At 41.4% G+C, this 20,886-nt stretch overlaps 1 protein-coding gene across 1 annotated transcript; it reads right to left on the minus strand.

The window, feature by feature from the left end:
- Positions 1–3,276: 3,276 nt before the first annotated feature.
- Positions 3,277–10,538, minus strand: LOC128104566 (pyrethroid hydrolase Ces2e-like). The gene is made up of 12 exons (XM_052729509.1): positions 10,463–10,538; positions 9,658–9,862; positions 8,199–8,340; positions 7,421–7,554; positions 7,086–7,344; positions 6,328–6,426; positions 5,886–6,026; positions 5,684–5,764; positions 5,263–5,407; positions 4,334–4,471; positions 3,895–3,967; positions 3,277–3,463 (listed from the first exon to the last, which is right to left on the minus strand). The coding sequence occupies exons 1-12, from the start codon at positions 10,536–10,538 to the stop codon at positions 3,277–3,279; spliced, it is 1,680 nt and encodes a 559-aa protein (XP_052585469.1).
- Positions 10,539–20,886: the final 10,348 nt, after the last annotated feature.

Genomic DNA, 20,886 nt, shown 5'->3' on the forward strand with positions numbered 1-20,886 from the left:
ATTGAATACAGAGGTTTCTCTGTTTATTGTTCATGTGGTTCTTCTTAAGTGCCCATCCACTGTTCGTCTTGTCTCCATACTACTTCTGCACTGGTGGCAAGTCTCTACTGTGATCAAGTTCATACTCATTTAGATATATTTGACAGACATTTAACAGGCCCCTGCTGATTCCAACACTGGGACTCTCTGGGCTCTCAGAGCCTATGATAAAGCTGGGGACACAGTCCCGGGAATAGTAGTTTCAGAATCCTAAAGAACCCTGCCAGTACACATCACAGAGTACAGACCAGGATCTCCTACCTAGCCTAACCTGAATTCCTGAAGGAAATGATATGTGGATCAACTTCAGACAGCCTTCAGTGCCACCTGAGGACTGACTTTGGCTCTTTCTTTCCAGCTCTCAATATCCTAGAACACCCACAGGCCAGCACATCAGGCCTTCCTCCTTAGTGTTTTATTTATTAATTTTTTTCTAGCATGGCACAGCTATGGCATCTCCACCCTCCCCCTAGTTCTTCAGGTGTGTTATACATTTAGAGAGGCATTGGTGTCTACAGAACGGTCTTTATAATCACTGTTGGCAAAGACATGAGCCACTGGCATGCTCACACACGCATGGCTGGAGGAGACACAAAGTGGTTTCGTCATGTTGAAAGACAGGTTGACCTCTTCTTCAAAAGGTGAACACACTTGTGCTGGGACTCAGCAAATCTACTACTGTTGTAGCCTACTTGATATAACCTACTTGAGTTACCAGGTGTCTCTTTATGCCTTTTCCTGTCTCGATGTAACCTTGTCCTTTGCTGCTATGGTATCTATTATCAAGTCAACTCAAACCTGCACTCTATAGTGAGGATATTAAGATTTTGGCCCCTTAGAAAGCCCAAGTTATGGGCATCATTATTTATTCCACCTGCATAGGACTTATAGGACTGTGAGTGTTACCAATATTGCTTCTCACAAAAATAGAGCTAGTTGAGCTGAGAAGCCAAGTAGGGTTCTGTATTTATTTTGAGATGATGTATGAAAATGTAGTCATGATGGCCTAGGACTCTGACACACTTGCCTCAGCCTCTGGATGCTGGGATTACAGGTGTGCTCACCAGACCTTTTAATCAAACCCTTACAGGTAACTTCAAGCATAACTTTGTGTGCCCACATGCTTTAGATTCCTTTGGATAAAATTGTAAGCAAGGAACTGCAGGGTTTGTGACAAACCTGTGCTTGTTAACTTAGAAAGACTGTGCCAATCTGTCTTCTAAAATGACTGCATCATTTCTTACCCTCTCTAACCATGTGTGCACTGCCAGCTGCTTCACATCCTCACCTCTACTGGGACTTACAGATCTTCAGTGTAATTGCATTGGATGGCCATCTGCTTATGTAGGAAGATGGTAAATGTGACTTCAGCCTGGGCTATATAGTGAGGCCTTGTCTCAAAAAGCATGACCTCTCCCCACGAAAGAAGAGTCTGAACATGGGAGTGATACAGACATGCAGCTGCTGAAAGGAGAAAAGGAACTGAGGGTATACATGGAATGGACTCTATAATAACAGAAAGGAATCTCAAGGATATTGTGCTAGACATCAATGGTCCTCTTACAGAACATGACAGGAAGAGCTACAGTGTTCCTAAACCATATGCAGGTGCAAGATAAAGCAACAGAAAACAGTGCATGAGGGCCTGGAGGGATTCTTGAGATGGGACATGGTACCCATGAGTTCAGTCACTGAGACTCTGCTTAGCATTCCCCTCATCTGTGCCCTGGTGTCCAGGACAGACAACACAGGAGTCTTGACTTTCATGCAAAGGTCATTGTGCCTGATGGCTGGTGTTCATCAATGAATGAAACAAGGGGACTTTGCCCTGGAAAAAGTAGTGAACAAAGAGGACAAAGTTGCCAGAGATAAAGGGATGGGGAGGTGCCAGGATCTAAAGAACACAAGACTCACCCTCTTAATGACTGAGAAAATGCTTTGGGGAAACAAAAGGCATATTAAAGACAATTTGGCATCATTGCAAATGACAAGATACAAGACACTTTGAATTGATTGATATGAGAAGTTTAAGTACAACACTAACCAAGAGAGGTCTAAGAGTTGAAATTAAATGAAAATGAATCACATGGAACATAGAGAAGAGTCACTATGGTTCAGGAGGATTTGTTGTAAACAGGAGGACACTTCCACACATGGAGAAGGTATTAGTTAGGATACCAGAGACAGGCATATCTTCTGCTAGACATGTCTGCACATTCCTACCTCTCCCATCTCACATCCGTGATACACATCAGAGTAAAAGATCTTCACAGATATCATATGCTCACACAAATGTGGGCTTCACAGTGTCTGCAAATACACACTGGGAATAAGAGCAAATTTATTGTTAGAGGAAGCACAACTGAGCTTGCTGGTCAACCCCCACTCATGGCCCAGCTTGAGGTATTTGTGAGAATGTCAAATCAGGTTCTCATAAAAGTGGACCAATTGCAAATTGGGAAGGGAATAGATGAGATTCTCTCTATAGAGACAATATGCAGAGTCTTTCAGAGGCTGGCATGCTCAGTGGCTGATGCCAGAGAGGTCTAGGAGCTGAGTTCTGAAAGCCTGTGTGGCTTAAATTCATTTGCAGAAACCTAATTCCTAATGTGTTGATGTTAAGAGCTGAGACCCTTAGAAGGCCCAGAGTTCCATAGTCTGTACATTCTACCAGGAAAGGACACAGGGTATAATCTTTGGGCCAAATAGCTAGTCCTTGCCTCACAGTAGATGTGCTGGTAACCTGACCCTGTATTTCTTGGTTCACAGAACTCTGAATACATTTCTGCTGTTTAAAAATCACACAGCTTATGATTGTTTTTGTTTATGAGATGTAAGTCTTGCTCTGTAGTCCAAGATGGTCTGGAACTCCTAGGTTCATGCAATATTCCTGTCTCAGGTTCTGAGTAGCTGGGACCACAGATATGTATCACAAGACCTGCTGGTAGTTAGTGATCTATTTGGCACAGCAGACTGAGCTTGTGAAGATTATGGGATTTGGGGGCTCATGCATCCACATTCCACATTGTTACAAGAGGTTTTATTGAGTGGATCTAACAGAAGATTAGCAGTGTTTTGTGAAGGAGCAACATGTAGAGAGCTTGTCATACAAACTGGTAAAATAAATGAGTGTATAGGTTAGGAATGGTTATGTGAATTATAGGATCAAAAGGCTCTACAAAACTCAGACAAAACCCACCCTCCATGAAGCCCATATGCCTTTCTTCACACAGGGCACTAAAACTCTTTGTGCTTCTCCTGAGCCCCCTGTATCTCCTGGATCTTCTGGGGCAGAATCTTGGTCCAAAACTGCAGCCTTCTGGCCTTCAGGGCTCGGCCCACAGCAGGCTTGATGTCCAGCTGCAGGTACTGCTCATCATGGTCCAACATGGGCCAGTAGGGTAGACCCTCACTGTTGGGGTTCCTGTGGATATGCCAGTCAATGGGAAAGGGTGAGGTCACTCTGATCCAAAGTCTGACCCTCTGATTTGGGTCAGCACAGTGGAAAGATTAGGACAGTGGTTAATGGGACTGATGGTTCAGGTGTCTTGATATAGGGATACAAGTTTCACCAACTAGTTTCTACTCCATGTGGGGGAAAGACTACCTCACTTGTTTTATGATTCCCTCTGAGAGGCAAGATCTAAATGACAGTACCATAGCACTTATGAGCCAGGTCACTGTGAGGTGACTAGTAACCGATATCTACAAAGTATCTGTATAAATGTGCTATGGGGTAGAGAAGACTTTATCATGTGATGAAATGTCCATGCATGATAAGAAGGCCACCATCCAAAAAGGGAGTCCTAGATAGGGACCCAAACCTGGAAGGTTGAAAGAGAGGTGTGTTCTCACCCATGTCTTGCAAAGTTGGCCCAGTACTTCATCATCCTCCTGTTCAGTAGCTCTTCCTCCTCAGTGAGGTCAACTGGAGTCATTAGAAAGACAAATGCCACATCATGCATCTGCCAACTCATGCTTCAGACTCACAATCCCAGCTGTTGTCTGATCCCAAACTATTGACTTTGCTACCTCCCTTCTTCACCATATACAGTATCCAAGATCCATGCAAGCTTCTAGTTGAATACTTGCCCCAATGTACTGACATCTCCCCCATTACTGGCTAGACTGGGAAGGGTCCAGATTTTATGCTATATCTATATCATCTATTTCTATATAATCTATATCTATATATCTATATATACAGTTTTCTTCAAATGGACTGAGAGCTCAGGAGTCATTCAGAGAGCCATCTGGGACCTCACTCAGCTCAAGGGAAATTAGGAAGACTTACATTTCACTCCCCAGAAGCAGGACCCAAGGACAAAATTGACCTCATCAGTATGGTCAGCCTTCACATATGGTGGCCTGATATCCTTGAAGAAGCTGGGTGGATGTTGGAACTCATAGAAGTAGACAGGAGCATGGGAACCTGGATGTAAGGACATGTGGTGACATGCCAGCACTTTGCCTAGAACTGTTCTGACACACATTTGGTGACAACAGAACTTGGTATCAAGTTATCTGGAATCACAACAGTTGAATGTGGAGCTGCAGCATGGAACATCAGCTGTGGAAAAGCCCCCTGTTAAATAATGACTCTGCCCTCCACAGGTGAGTAGTTTGGTAAAGACACAGAGTATCACTGAGCTATTTTTTTCATCTGTACCTGGATAAGATGACACTCTCTCACATTCAACAGAAGGATTTACTAGAAACAAGACTCTCAGTTGTGAACCAACAATCAGGGAACCTGAATGGGTCTAACCTAGGCATTTTGCATATATGTCATAATTGCTTAGTTTGGTGTTTCTGCAGAACTCCTAACAGAGGGAGTGGGGACTACCTCCGACTCTGTTGCCTGCTTTTGGGACCCTTTTCCTCCTACTGGGTTCGTCATCCAGATTTAATAAGAGGAGAGGTGCCTAGTCTTATTGCAACTTGATATGCTATGTTTGGTTGATATCCCTGGGAAGCCTGCTCTTTTCTGAAGGAAAACAGAGGAGTAGTGGATGGGGCAGGGGTAGAGGGACTGGGAGGAGAGGAGGGAGGGAAAACTGTGCTTGTAGAGTAATATATGAGAGAATAAATTAATAAAAATAAGACTGAGTTTCTGGAACCAGAGATCTGATCCAGACACGGGACAAGCCTGGACACTGCAGAGCTCCCCTATGACCCACAGCTCTGAGCTTCCTTCCTCGACCTTGTCATAGATGTACTCACGCTGAAAATGTGCTACTTGGAGTGCAGGGATCACAAACATGAAGTCCCCCATCATCTCTGTGAACTGTATTTGGAGGGTCTGGGCATCTTCAGTGTCCCCCATGTACTCTTCCATTATCAGGTCACCACATTCAGGAGGCAGCTTCTACACCAAGGGGATTGGAAGAATGGGGTGACATAGGAACTAGGATGTGTAGGCAATAGCCTCAGGGTGGGGAAATGCAAAGGTGTGGTATGGGGAAAGCTTGGAGTGACCTCAGATAAACAGGTCCAAAACACACACACACACACACACACACACACACACACACACACACACACACACACACGCACACACACACACACACTTATTCCTGGGGATGCTCCTTGCAAGGGGTAGACAGGGGTACTTGCAGTTGTGACAATGCCCTGAGATTCTCACCATCTGTGCTGCTGTGCTCTTCAAAACAGCAGGCAGGGTCTTTCTGGTTATTTCCTTTATTTTCTGAGCAGAGCCTGTGGTCTGGGGTATGGAGAATGGTTTTAAGTGTGCCATGACATGGATATGGATCAATGAATCTCTGAGTTCCCATTGCCCACCCTATGAGCCCCCAGGCTCCCAGAAGGTTACAACCGAGTCTCACCATAGGGAGAAGCCAGCCATACTCATCATTGTTGACACCAATGATGCTGGGGACAGGGTGAAAATCAGCAGAGGCCAACAGCTCCTCAGGGTGCTTAGGAAAGAACTCCCCATCTACCACAGCAGAGATGGCCTTGAAGACCTGAGGGGCATTAAAATTCAATAGTGAGGGTCAATGAAATACATATGCCAATGTTAACTGAGTTACCTCCATCCCTTCTCCACTTCTAATTCATCTCAGGATGGTTTTTCCTCACCACACCTCTCCGATCTCACCCCTGAAGAGATCCTATACTTAGAATAGTCTATGTTGGTATTGATTTTACATCCAGGACTAAAAAGATACTAAGCTATAGAGATTAGGTAATTTGTTCATAGTAATGAGCACTACCTATAACACAACTTGCTATCTGCCATCTTCCCAGCCACATAATTGTGCAAACCTTATTAATAGCCAGAATCTCTGCTTCACTCTTGCCTCGTAGGCAGCGCACCAGGGTCTCTGTGTCCACAGCTCCACAATCAGATAGATTGGCCACAATCTGTAAAGGGAAGAGGATGAGGATGCCTTGTCTTCCAGGCAGACAAGTTTTCCCAGTCTCAGAGGGTGCCATTGGCTCTAAATATCACAACATGCTGTATAATGTATGTGGACTGTAGTAAGAACAAAATTCTTGCCATTTTCCTGTTGCTCAATGGCAATACGCACCCTTCCCTTCCTCCCTCCCTCCTTTCCTCCCTCCTCCCCCCTCCCACCTTCCACCCAATTTGAGAAATACTCTCTTGTTCTGCTGCAGCCTATACCAGTCTAGCTGGTCTGTAACCTTCCAGGGATTATCTTGTCCCTGCCTCCAATCTCACCATAGGAAAACCTGGATTAAAGACAAGAAAAACCATACCTGGACATATATGTGTTCTGGGGAATTGAACTCAGATCCTTACTTTCACACAGCAAGCTCTCTTGCCTCATCTCCCAAACCCATACATACTTGATTTGCCAATGATGGAAGCTGCTAGGTACAGCTTTGCTGAACATACAACATATGCACCTTGTATAAAGCACTGTGGGGTGGGGTAGGGTGAGGGCTCTAAACTTGAGTCTTTAAGAAAGTACTGAAGAGAAGTTAGTTCCCATGGTTCTCATTTTCTCTACTGTACACAGTAGCAGAGTACTAGAGCTGGAGGGTTAGAGTGCACTCACTGTGTAAACCTCCTCAGAGAAGTTGGAGATGAGATCAGGCACCACGACCACTCCACTCTCCATGATGGCACCGTGGAAGAGTCCTTTGGACATGGGGGACACAACATGTGAAGACACACTTGCACCACCTGCTGACTCGCCGAAAATGGTGACCTGGTCAGGGTTGCCTCCAAAGTGGGCGATGTTCTGCTGGACCCAGCGTAGGGCAGCCACTTGGTCCAGGTAGCCCCAGTTGCCTCTGGCATGCTGGTCTCCAGTGCTGAGAAATGGAAGGGACATGGATCAAAGGGCTGTCTAGGTTCTTCTCAGATGCTACTGCCCAGCCATTACCTCACCTGAAGAAGCCCAGGACACCTAGACGGTACTGGATAGTGACCACCACCACATCCTCAGTGGCTGACAGCATGGATCCATCATACATGGAAGCTGCACCCATAACCAGAGCACCACCATGGATCCACACCATCACCTGGAGAAGTCAAGAGAGATGCCAGGAGGCTTCTATTGGGCACAAGCTCAGGTGGGACTGCCTCCTAGATTATGGACTGCTTCCTATCTGTGCAGCTAAACACACCAGGACTCCTCAGCATCTTAGACCCAGGCCACAGATGATGAACACAGTCTCATCAGCATATTTCCAAGTCCCACTGTTTTTTTTTTAAATCAAAAATCTCAGCTTGGATTAAGGGATTTAAGTCACTATTACTCTCAGACTCCTCAAAAGTGCAAAAGGATGTCTCTATATGAGTTTTTCCTGATTATGAATCAAAAGGGTCAGCAAATCTCATTAGCACAACCTATATCCCCAAGCTGGAAATTTGGCTTTTCTCAATGTTAATCCCTCAGACACCTGATTAGGTCTCTAGGGATCAAGTTTGTTGAGAAAGTCCTGAGTTAGTCCAGGAAACACAACCCCTGACCTCTCAGACCTCCAGTGCTCAGTGTTCCATATCCAGGGTTTAACTGCCCACCCTGACTGAGAAGACTTTTGTGGGCATGTTAGGAAAGGCTTCTCATCAGGGCCTATACTGCAGTGGAACTCAGTTAGCCTTATGCTTTATAATCTTCCTGAGAAAGAAATCTCCACCCACACACAGTTGACCCAACTCTTACAGGCAGGTTAGAGCCTTCATGGGCATGGGTTGGTGTATAGATGTTGAGATACAAGCAGTCCTCAGACATAGAGATGGGAGACCTGATGAGTTTCAGCATCTTCAGACCCTCTGAATTCATCGTATCGTCATTTTGTAGACACCTGGTGACATTGGCAGACAGTTACTACAAGAGACTTTTGGTTGTCAAGACCGAGTTTTAGTACAGATTTTCTCTCAGCCACTTTCAACCACTTTTCTCCAGGATGTCCTGCTCAAGCATGATTCCTCTCTAAAGCCCTTTCCTAACAAGGTAAAGGCTGCAAGCTCAATGAAATCTGGGATGGAACCAAATTTCCAGAAAGGCCAGTACTTGGATGAGGGAATATATTTTGTTCTTTCTGATCTGGGATCTAGAGAAGTCTTGGGGGCTCAATAAGAATGACTTCCTGCATGCACTGACAATCACCACTTCTCTTTGTACTCTTTAATTCCTATTGAGATGGTTAGTTTTGATTTTCTACTGGAAACAACATAGAATCACTCAGGGATATCGTCTCAATGAAGGATTGTCTAGATCAGCATAGCCTATGGGGATTTTCTTGATTCTGTTAATAGAGGTGGGAATATTTCCAACCATGAGTGGCACCATTCCCTAGAAGGGGCTTCTGAACTGTCTAAGCAGAGAAGGCCAACTGACCATTAGCAGGTATGCATGCATTCTTTGATCTCTGATCCCAGTTAAAGATGTGATGTGATGCAGTCCTTTATGTTTCCCCTCGTAATGGATAGTAATATGGAAGGAACTGTGACCCATAATAAACGGTTCCTGCCTTAACCTGAATTTACCACAGCAACAAGAAATGAAGATACCTGGATAATGTGGTGCTATGTCTACACAGGTATTAATGAAATCAGTGGACAACAATGTCCCAAAGTGTATCGGGATGGTCTTCATCCTATGTCCAGAAACTTAGGGTAGCTCAACTTCCCGTGTAATATCCAAGAAGCTTTTACACATTTCTTTTAATCATGGCACTCATCTCTGTGGATTGTCTCAGTGAGTGCAGAGAATGGAGTTGCCAAGGACATATCACTGATGTCCTCCTGAGAAACTTACAGAATGCCACTAGACCCTGGGCTTTTTCTGGTTAATGTGTTTATATTGACCCTTGTCCATAGATAGACTTCTTGCATGGTGGCAGAGATCACTTGGCACAATCTGAATCTGGGAACGGTTTTTTATCTGTTTCTCACTGCCAAACTGAGAGCTAACTCCCTATAGGAACTGAACTCTGACCCAGGACACTGGCAAAGTTGATCTACTAGAAACCTTAGTCATGTATCTGAAAATACATGGCAGACTACACATCACAGAGAACTTCTATGGGGTTGGGATGAAGGAAGCACCTCATTCTGGCCCAGAGCTCAGAGCACATTCTCACCTCAGGGCTGTAAGGCCTCTGGGTCCCAGAACTTACATGGCTGGGTAGGAGGTTCCATCTCTCACACCACTCCATGGCTCAGGGGCCTCAGGAGGTGCAAATCGCAGAGGTCCTACAGGTGGCTTGGCAAAGGGAATTCCCAGGAAAGTATGGATACCAGTTGTGGTGCCCTTCACATGGACCAGGCTTCCTCTAACCTGGCCTGTGTGTGTGTTCCTGATGGGGCTGGCTGAGTCCTGGCCTGTGAGTGGAGAGATGCCCTCAGGGTTAGTTCTGTCCAGGCAGCTGCCACCACACTGTTATTTCCCACCTCATTTTCACTAGGGTACTTCAGAAAGGGGACCCAGGATGTCTGGGTTCAAATATGAGATGTGGGAGGTAGGAGTTTCTTTATTTCCCTCATTTCCAGGAATATTGCTCATGCTTCTTTTGAGTGGTGGCTGTTCATATCACTGGCCAGCAAGGAGACTACTCAGAGCCACTGGTAGCAGGAATGCGTTATTTTCATTATTATCCAGAGTTCTGTAGCAGCTGCAGTCTCACACAGATGTAGTAAGTGTCCCCTTTGCTCTCTTTCCCTTAATCTGCAAGCCCAGTATACTCAGACTCCTTACAGTGGAATGGCTTTTTGGTTATGGGGTGTCCTTAGGCCATGCTAGCCTTTTATGTGCCACAGGACTCACTATGTGGGTTTTGGAGGTCCAGAATTACCACCCTTTTATCTGCCTTCTTTACCAGTTCTTCCCTGTTAGTTCCTTTCCTCCAGCAAGATTAGCTCCTGCCTCTGCAGAACTTGGACAGCTCTGACCCTGGTCCTCACTGGTAATTTAAGGAGTCTCACCTTGCACGGGTAGGAAGAGAAGCAGGAGCCCACAGGTCACAGCATTCAGCCAGCCAGGAAGTCTTTCCAGTGTCATGGTCGGCTCCTAGTCTGAGTCTGTGTGCCGAGTCTGTGTTGCTGCAGGATAGCTGTGTGTTCTGGACAGGAAAGAATAGATGTGGGACTTGTGTAAGCAGGAATTTGGACCTAAAATAAAGTAGGTGGAAACCCAGCAGGGTGAGGCAAAGTTCTTCTTGTCCAGGAGGTGCAGACTAGCCGGTAGCAAAGCAATCTTTGTTCCTGCTCTTTGGCCTCCTAGAAAGGGATATCATGGCATCTTAAGTCCTTCTGCACTACCAGAAATCCTGTATGCAAACTTAAATAAATTCAAACCATGATAGCTGTCCTTGTACTCACTGGTCATCGGTCAATGTTGTGGAGGTCAGGGAACAGAATGCTATAATAGGAGAAGCCAGAGGGGCTTCTCTGAGTAGGTGAATACTAAAGATACCACAGATGAAGAGATCTGAGAGCTGTGACCATTACAGTGATCTTAGGATCTACTTGGACCCCATGCACAGATCATGGCTTTTTCACTTAAACACTGCAAATTCTTTATTGACTTGAGAAACACTTTTAATTTCCCTACACATTTCTTTATTGTGTAAAATGTTTACATGTATGTGTGAATGCCATGGCACACATGTGGCAAACAACTCCTGCCAGTCAGATCTGTCTCTCCTTTCACTATGTGGGTATGGGGATTCATCTTACATCCTCCAGCCTTCTAGAAAGTTCCTCTACTCATCAAGTCAGCCTCCAGTTAAATTCTTTTTTTTTTTTGGTTTTTCGAGACAGGGTTTCTCTGTGTAGCTTTGCGCCTCTCCTGGGACTCACTTGGTAGCCCAGGCTGGCCTCGAACTCACAGAGATCCGCCTGGCTCTGCCTCCTGAGTGCTGGGATTAAAGGCGTGCGCCACCACCGCCCGGCTCCAGTTAAATTCTTAATGGGGCCCTGCTCATGCCAACACTGAGGACAGTTTGGGCTCTCAGAGTCTACAATCAAGCTGAAGATACAGGTCTGTATTGGGAGTTTAACAATTTCAAAGAATCCTGGCAGAACAGATTGAAGAGCTCCCACAAGCTCCCAGTTGATCACTTGGAGAAAGTAATACAGGGATCAAAGTCAGCCTGTAGGGCCATCAGAGAATTTACCTTTGCTCTGTTTTTCCAGACCCTCATAATCTATGGACCCATGTCTTAACACTGCAGAACTTCTTCCTTGGTGTTTCTCTGTTTTTCTGCCATGACACAGCCAAGCCTTTCCCGACAAACTTGCTATTGTTTCAATGTAGTGGCACCAATGCACCCCTGTCCAATTTGGGGTCCTACACCTTAAGGGCTGCTGCTCTGTCTACTCTCAATTCCTTGACCAAAGGTGATAGGTTGTTTGGTTGAGAGGCCTTTAGGGTCAAACAATCAGCTTCTTCATGTATCCTTGACTTCCTGTTGCTGCTTCTTGATGTAAGACTTTTTCTCAGCTCAACTGGTATGCTGGTTTGAATGTGAATGGCCTCTGTAGACTCATATATTTGAATGTTTGGTTTCCAGCATAGGATGGATTAGGAGGTGTGGTCTTGTTGGAGAAAGTTTGTGTCACTGGGGGTGATGTTTGAAGTTCCAAAATCCCAGTCTATCTCTCTGACTCCTGCTTGTGGGATCAGGGTGTAAGCTCTCTGCTGCTGCTCCAACATTGTGCCTGCCTGCCTGTGGCTGTGCTGCCCACCCAGATGGCGGTCATGGACTCATCCTCTCAAACTTCAGGGAAGCCCCAGTTAAACGCTTTCTTTTACTAATTGTCTTGGTCATGGTGTCTCTTCATAGCAATAGAACAGTGATTAAGACAGTTAGGGAGAGGAGTGAAATCCATGTGCTTTGTTATTCACTGCACCTTTATTCAGAGACCCTTTGTTGGTAATTGCCAAGGTCATAGCAGAAATGTGGAATGAAGATGCTCAGGTGCATTTCTATAAAAAGAATCAGGGATTGAGTACAGGTGTAAGTGGGAGGGGAGGCAGAGGCTCAAATTCCATCACAACAACTGCAATGAGACAGTCCTTCACACCCATTCAATACAATTCAATATGATTCAGACTTATGAATCATAAGGCCAAGTGGTCACAAAGATATGGAGTCATTAGCACCCTCAGACATGTCTGGAAGAGATGCAAAATGATACAGTCATAGAAGACAGTTTGTCACTTTCATTAAAAGTTAAACACACTTGTGTTATATGATTCAGCAATTTTGCTCTAGGATCTTTAGCCCAATAGGAAAAAACTTTGATCTCAAAAATCCATGTTTGAGTTGTTCATAAGAGCTGGATTAAAAGTAATCAAAATTTCATCATTCAGTTGTGCATCAACTGGAAAGTGGGTAAAATGTGTTATCTGCATATATGGAATGACATTGTTAACCAAGGGACAACACTCTTGAATAACTTGTACCTAGTAGCAGGACCAGTCACAAACGATTCCTTTTCTAGAATAGGATAGCCAGCACTTTGATGTTTTTAAATTTTATGGAGTTTTCAAACTGTTTAATCATAGAGCATTCAAGGGGTTGCAGGGAGCAGAGATAGGCAATGATTAACATAAAGAATCACAAGCTAAATTTTTCTAATGAAAGAATTATTCTCATCCTTGAAGTGTGGGTTGTTGCTTATCTCATACCCTAATGCAAATTTACCCAGTTATGCTGGTGAAAGGTAAATTTGATTGCATAGAAATCATTTGATGATAAAGCTTTCCAATGATAAGAAGGCTACATAGTAGCTCAAAATCCCTTGGCAAAGTGTCTTGTCCATCAGAAGAAGTGCATACTTCCACAGAGGTGTGTTTACAGCAAGAGCTCAGTGAAGTATGATCCTACTTAGTCTTACCAATAAAAATCAGGAGTCAGCTATCAGGGTAAAAGCTGAAAGATCAGAGAAGCAGAGCAGCAGCCACCAGATACATCTTATCTCTCTGAATCCTCAGACCAAAAAGGGCCAAAATCCTGTCTCTGCTCTGCCTTTTCACTTCCTGTCTCTGCCCAGCCTTATCACTTCCTGTCTTGTGTCTGTACAGACCTCCAGACCTCTATGGTTAATTAGTGGTAGGTCTGCCTGCTGATCTCCAGGCAAATTTTATTTGTCAGAACACAAACAAAATATCACAAAACATTTCCTACTTTTTGACTAAACAAAAAGTGAAGGTTTAGACTAACATAGAAAAAGTATATACAATAGTACAATAACTATATACAAATATATACAGGCAATAATTACATTAACAATGTCTAATTCATTAGCATTTGCAAAATCAGAGAAAATATTCCATTATCTGACCTATCATGGTGAGTCCAAAGTGTTGTACCTAATTAACTTTTTATCCTAACTGGCATTACCAACCAAACACTATCTTTTGATGTCTCTCAAACTTATACACTTTACATCTCTTTGGTGAGTTTCTTTTCTGAGTCTGGTAACAAGGAAAACTATAAGTATCTAGTCTTCAACTCCATCAGAGACCTGAGAAGGATATAATATTACCTGAGTAAACAGGAAGTGCAGAACAAACAACTTCCAAAAACAAGAAATGACAAACAGTGAGGCAGTGGTGGCACATACCTTTAATCCCAGTACTTGGGAGGCAGAGGCAGTCAGATGGCAAGTCTGGTCTACAGAGTGAGTTCCAAGAAAGCTAGAACTGTTTCACAGAGAACCTGTCTCAAAACCAAAAAAACCAACAAACAAAACCAAGAAGGGGGGGGGTACAGAAACAGCTGGCTACCTGGACACTCACAAAGGCTTCTCTGCAATGTTGGGGCATCCATATTCAGCCTGCAGGCCTAGAATATCTGACAAACTTTTTTGTGAAGCAGAATTTTTGAAGGACTGTCCCACTTTGTCTTGGAAAAGTTTGGCACTTTCTTTTCTGTCCTGCTTGTCTAATTTGGACAGTATACTGTCAGCAGCTGAGGCAAGGGGAGTTTCTTACCCAGTAGCTAACTTTTACTACAAAATAAACTCTGTATGGAGTTTCTTTGATGCCCATCATCTTCTTTGAAGTAGATTGGTGCTGCCAGGAGCTGACATATCTCATTGTCATAAAAAAAGAACCTATGTTATTAAAACATCTTAACTACCACATTTTATAGATCTCTGAAGTGTCTGAAGACCATCTGTCTATCTAAAATATATCTCTGTTTGACCTTGAAAACATACCTTACATGACTACAAGTTTGAATGCAATAGGTGACTAACTACTACCCTGCATTTTTATAATCCTAAATAGTTCTTAATAATAACTTTCAAGGACTAGAAATTTACATTATATTGTTAAATGAGTTGTATAGGTACAGTAGCTTGAACAAGAGTAGAAACAAAGCCGGGCGGTGGTGGCACACGCCTTTAATCCCAGCACTCGGGAGGCAGAGCCAGGCGGATCTCTGTGAGTTCGAGGCCAGCCTGGGCTACCAAGTGAGTCCCAGGAAAGGCTCAAAGCTGCACAGAGAAACCCTGTCTCGAAAAACCAAAAAAAAAAAAAAAAAAAAAAAAAGAGTAGAAACAAATGTACAGTATGTTCTAACCAAAATAACCTTAAATTTGAATCAATATAAAAAATCCTATCAATGCAAAATATATAAGACTAGTAGCTGCCATTTTGGGTTAAAAGTAGATTCAATAATCTACCTTTCTATCCTATCATTTCTATAACATATATACAGTATATCAAAAATAACATCAAATTTTTATCGATATACAAAAATATAAGCCAAAATAAAACATTTAAGACTAGTAGGTTTTGGTTTAAAGTGAATTCAATAATCTAATCTTTTATCTTATTTCTATATTCCCCCTTTTCTTTTTATAATGAGATCCCTGAATCTAATCTCCTTTTTTCAGCTTTTTTTCCTGACCATTACCAAACCAACTTGGAATCAATCACCTAAATGATGACAAATATCCATAACTCACTGAATGACCAAAGACCACTCATCCCACTTCTTGGGAATGTGGGTGTCATATTCTTAAAACTACTTCCTGCTGTCTGGGGGGGGTGACAGGAACTTTAGGGGATCTTGAAAATAACTGGGATAATTGTCAAGTCCTGGGAGAGCTAGCTATATCATTTGTTGTCCAGTCTCTGTGTAATGGGAAAGTGCAGGGCTTATGTCAAGTTCTGGCTAGAGTAGTCTGTGAGGCTGGACCATCTCAGCTAGCCATCTGAAAATTATCCTGAGCAGTTTATAACCCAAAGTCAATCTTTAGGTGGTGTTTGTCAGGTTAGTGGCATTACCATCGTCCAGATGGAATCATCATTGTGGGGCCTCATCCTCCTTTTGGAAACTTCAAAGGTCACTGTTAGGCAAGGTCATGGTTCACTGCAGAAAACTTAAACATTTTTAATGTCATATGCAGCAGATCTCAAAGGGATTAAAGGACCATAATTTGTTATATAAATCCAGAGTACAAAAACTTAATTCCTAGTTCCTGAATAAAGACTCAAACCTGAAATCATGCACAGAAAGCTAGATGAAGCCTTTTTCTAGAATTAGTGTTTTATATGTCCATTAATATCATGACAAAAAGTTTAAAAGAAATATATATTAATCCTAGAAATTTTGATATAATATTCATACCTTAATAAAAGTTTTAAGAAGTCAAAATAAAACCAAAGGATCATGAGATTAGTAGCAATAGAATAGTCTCTTAATTTTGGTTTTTCTTCTGTCCCATATCAGGTGGCTCTTTGGATATGAGACAGAGGTTTTTGATATTACTTTAACAAGCTTGTTTTGGTTTAGAGAAGGAGAGAGCCACGCTTCAACTCCAAAACCAGCTTTAGTTTTTAATTGATTTGGAAATACAAAAAGACCATTTGCAGTATGTGTTTGTGGGGAACAGCAGAAACAAACAATTGGGAGGATTTAGGAAATTTTATTCTGTTGAAAATATGATATATCAATAGGCCAGTTACTCCTTTTCTTAGGAAATTTTCTCTGGATGATTCATCTTTTTTCTTTGGATGTCTCATTTGTCCAGTGTTCTTTAGATTCTTTATCTGGTTGGCTTCATTATTCTGGAAACACAAAAACAAAGCCCTGTCCTAACCCTAAATTTGTGGATTTTCCCATTAGGCAAATTATATCTGATCAAAGGAAAAACATTTGTTAGTCTTATAAATTAGTTTAGATTGAATCATCATGTTGGTTGATGAACTATCACTTCTTCTAATCAAGAGGTCTCTCTTTTTCAAATCTAATCTTTATCAATTTTGATGGTATCTATAGCTTTTCTTCTCCTGAGGAAACAAAAGCAAAACCTCTTCCCCAATGTAACACATATCTTTGTTTCCATTCTGAGGTCAACACACCTTTAAAGTGTACAGGCTGACTTAATTCAGTAGTTTTTTCTATTATCCAATGTCTCTATGCAGCTACCATTCCTTTCTCATTAGCATTTGGAAAATTTAAAGTTAATAAAGCATTATGCAATCTATCTCTGGGGGTCTTTATTACCCCTTTCTGTTTATTAAACATATCTTTTAGAGTTGAATTAGATCTTCCTATAACTACTTGTCCTGTAGGATTGTGTGGTATACCCATAATATACTTTATGTTGTAACACACAAAAAACTGTTTCATTTTACTATAGACATATGTTGGAGCATTGTCAGTCTCAATTTGTACAGGTATATACATTATGATTATGACTTCTAATAGATATATAATTACAGAATCAGCCTTTCCAAAACCCAAACAGTTGCCCATTGAAATCCTGAATATGTATCTATAATGTGGTATATATATTTTAATTTTCCAAACTCTGCAAAATGAAACATGGCCATTTGCCAAATTTCATTTCTTTGAGTACCCTTTGAGTAATTTCCAGCAAGTAGTGGAGTTTAGTTATATAAGGATCAAGTAGGACATTTTCTTATAATTTCCTTGGCTTGTTGCCAAGTGACAAAAAAATCTTTTTTCAAACCCTTGCTATTGACATAGTGTTTTTTTTATATAAAATTCTGAGGCTTTTAGCACATTTCCTACTAATAACTGATCAATTTCATCATTACCTTGTGCTAGAGGGCCTGGCAGACCCATATGGGATCTGATATGTGTTTATATATATGTGATGACTCCTATTCCTGACTAGTTCCTGTACTCATATAAATAACAAAACTAATTCTGATTCATCAGGAATAAGTTCAATGGTTTCAATGTGTAAAACAACTCTTTTTGCATATTGAGAGTCAGTAACTATATTGAGGTTCTGTAAAATCCATTAATAGTATGAGAATAGCATATAATTCTGGCATTTGGACAGAATCATAAGGGGTTTGAGCCACTTTACTTAAATTTCCTCTTTTATAACCTACTTTTCCTGATTTATTTATATCATTATAGAATGTAGGGGTTCCAGTTATTGGTGTTCCCTGTACAATGTGAGGAAGGACCCAATTGGTTCTCTTTATGAATTGAAGTCTCTTGCTTTTGGGATATCTGTTGTTAATCTTTCCCAAAAAGTTATTGCAAGCTGTTTGTCAATGTTCCTTTTCTGTCCATAAAGAGGAAATTTCAGCATTAGTAAAAGGTACTACAATTTCTGTTGGGTTCATATCTGTCAATTGATGAAGTCTTAATTTTCCTTTTAGAATTAACTCAGAAACCTTTTCCACATATGTCTTTAATTTTTTACTCTGTGTGTAAAAAGTATCCATTCTAAGATAATATCTTCCCTTTGCATTAAAATCCCTGTAGAGAAATGCATAGAGGGTAAAATAACCAGGATGCAATCAAGCTCTGGATCCAAATGATCCACATGTGCATCCTGTAATTTCTTTTCCACCAAAGCCAATTCTTCCTCATCTTCAGCTGATAATTCTCATGGACTATTTAAGTCCTTGTCACCTTTTAAAGTTTGAATCAAATTGTTCAGTTCTTGAGTTGTTACTCCAATAGTGGGTCATAGATAGGTAATGTCTCCCAGCAATGTTTGAAAGTCACTAAGAGTCCACAATTGCTCTCTCCTGATTTGTACCTTTTAGGGTTGAATTTTTTGTAAACCTATTTTATATTCTAGGTAATTAATAGAATCTCCTCATTGTATTTTTTCAGGAGCAATTTGCAATCCCCAGTGAGGCAAAATTTTCTTTACTTCTTCATACATTTTCACTTAAGTATCTACATTTGAATCAGCTTGTAAGATATTGTCCATGTAATGGTAAATTATAGATTGAGGAAACTGTATACAAATCATTTCCAATGGCTGTTGTACAAAATATTGGTACAGGGTGAGGCTGTTTAACATCCCTCTTGGGAGAACCTTCCAGAGATATCTTTTAACAGGCTAAGAATTATTATTAGTAGGCACTGTGAAGGCAAATTTTTCTGTATCCTTGTCTTGTAAAGGTATAGTGAAGAAACAGTCTTTTAAATCAATAACTATAATAGACCATCCTTTAGGTAAGAGAGAAATCAGGGGAATTCTAGGCTGTAAAGAACCCATTGGCTGAATCACCTTATTAATAGCTCTTAGATCTGTTATCATTCTCCATTCTCCACATTTCTTTTTAATAACAAATAGAGGAGAATTCCAAGGACTGGTCAATTCCTTAATATGTTGATCATTAGCTTCTCCTGTACCAGCTGTTCTAAGGCCTATAATTTTTCTGATATCAAAGGTCATTGTTCCATCCAGACAGGTTTGTCAGTCAAACATTTTAAAGGTAGGGCTGTTGGTACCTTTGAAATATCAACAGCTGCTGTGCCCTGTTTCTGTACAACCTGTATGGTTGGTGATTATTCTGTATAACACCTTTTAATATTTTTCACAGAAATATACATTAGGTTATGATTTGTTTCTGAGATTGGAGGCATGTTTATCTGGGCATTCCATTGTTGTAACAAATCATGTCCCCATAAATTCATCACTATATTAGCCATATATGGCTTTATTTTTTCTCTTTGTCCTTCTGGCCTTGTACATTCGACCCATCTCATGTTTTGTTTTACATGAGATAAAGTTCTGATTCATAAAAGTTGAATATTTATCTCCTGAAGAGGCCAATTTGGTTGCCATGATTCTGGGACAATTATTGTTACATATGCCCCTGTGTCTATAAGACCTTCAATTACAATGTCATTTATTCATACCTTTAGCTTTGGTCTTTATCATTTATAGAAATCTGCCAAAATATTTGCTTTATACTTTCTCCTGAAATTTTTGTTTTATCTTCTAAAGCTGTTTTATCATCCAGAGCAGTATGATTTTTTACAATATGTATTAGGTTCTTTAATTTCTCTGGGGAGGAGTTTCCTCTATGGTGACAGGGAATGACTGAACCAAATTTGACATGAGGGCCTGCCAGGGCCTTCCAAGGTGTTTCTTGATGGCAAAGGGTTATCCTGTCTGTCCTTGTTGATCTACATTCATTGATCCAATGTTGGCATACTTCAGAAGGATGGGCCTTCTGTTTCGATTATTCCTAGAAAAAAGATTGTTTCTAGGAATGCCCTGTCTACAATCCCTTTTTAGACAACCTTATTTGCCACAATTAAAACATCTGATATTTTGATTTTTCTTCAAGCCTCTGGAAATCACCTCTCCTAACCAAGAACTATCATAATTATGAGATTGAATATTGATTGTATCTCGGATCCATTCATCTTTGGGTGCTGATCTTGCCTTTAAAGGCCTAATTACCCCTTTGCATTGTGAATTAGCATTTTCAAAAGCCAAAGATTCAATTATTGTTTGTCTAGTTTCTCAGCTTGGTATCATTCTATTTATAGTTGAAGTCAATCTTTGTAAGAAATCAGTTTTTTTCAGCCCTGTATAACTTCAGTAAATGACTCAGTTCTCTTTCCAACTTCTTCAATTATGTCCCAATTATTCAAAATTTCTGCATGGCATACAGCCAGGGTGTGGTCATTATATAGAGACTGTCTATACATCAACATAATCATCCTCTCTAAGAAGCTGGACTTGGGAGATTTCAATACCTATAGCCTTCATTGTTCAATGGTTCTAGCCTCATCTTTCCACCATGCCCTCCACTGTAATTGAGGAACAACTTCCAATATTGCTGTAGCTAAATCTTTCCAGTCTTGTGGGGGCAATTCTGTTACTAGTTGACCATGAATTTAACATCTGCTTCACAAAAGGTGAATGCATACCATATGAGGCTATCACTTCCTTAAGTCTCCTCAAATCTAACATTTCCACAGGAGTCCAGTCAGCTCTTGCATAGCCTTGGGCATACCTGTCACTTGGCAGTTGGTCTTGTAAGGTGACTGGATGAATTAAAGTTGGTTGTTTGATAACCTTGGACTGTTCCTCTCTAATTTTATAATGTAATGATAAGGTTAGTTTTCCTTTAAATTTATCTATCTGGTTCT

The sequence above is a fragment of the Peromyscus californicus genome, unplaced genomic scaffold (genome assembly GCF_007827085.1).
Source record: "Peromyscus californicus insignis strain IS unplaced genomic scaffold, ASM782708v3 Scaffold_8__1_contigs__length_139910024, whole genome shotgun sequence".
Lineage (NCBI taxonomy): Eukaryota > Metazoa > Chordata > Mammalia > Rodentia > Cricetidae > Peromyscus > Peromyscus californicus.

Bases quoted from the DNA above. Each gene is read 5' to 3' on its own strand.
- LOC128104566 (XM_052729509.1), bottom strand. From the start codon at position 10,538: ATGACACTGGAAAGACTTCCTGGCTGGCTGAATGCTGTGACCTGTGGG. The intron at 9,863-10,462 runs GTGAGACTCCTT...CTCCACTCACAG, and splicing joins TCTCTTCCTACCCGTGCAAG to GCCAGGACTCAGCCAGCCCC. The intron at 7,345-7,420 runs GTGAGGTAATGG...TCCATTTCTCAG, and splicing joins GGTGTCCTGGGCTTCTTCAG to CACTGGAGACCAGCATGCCA.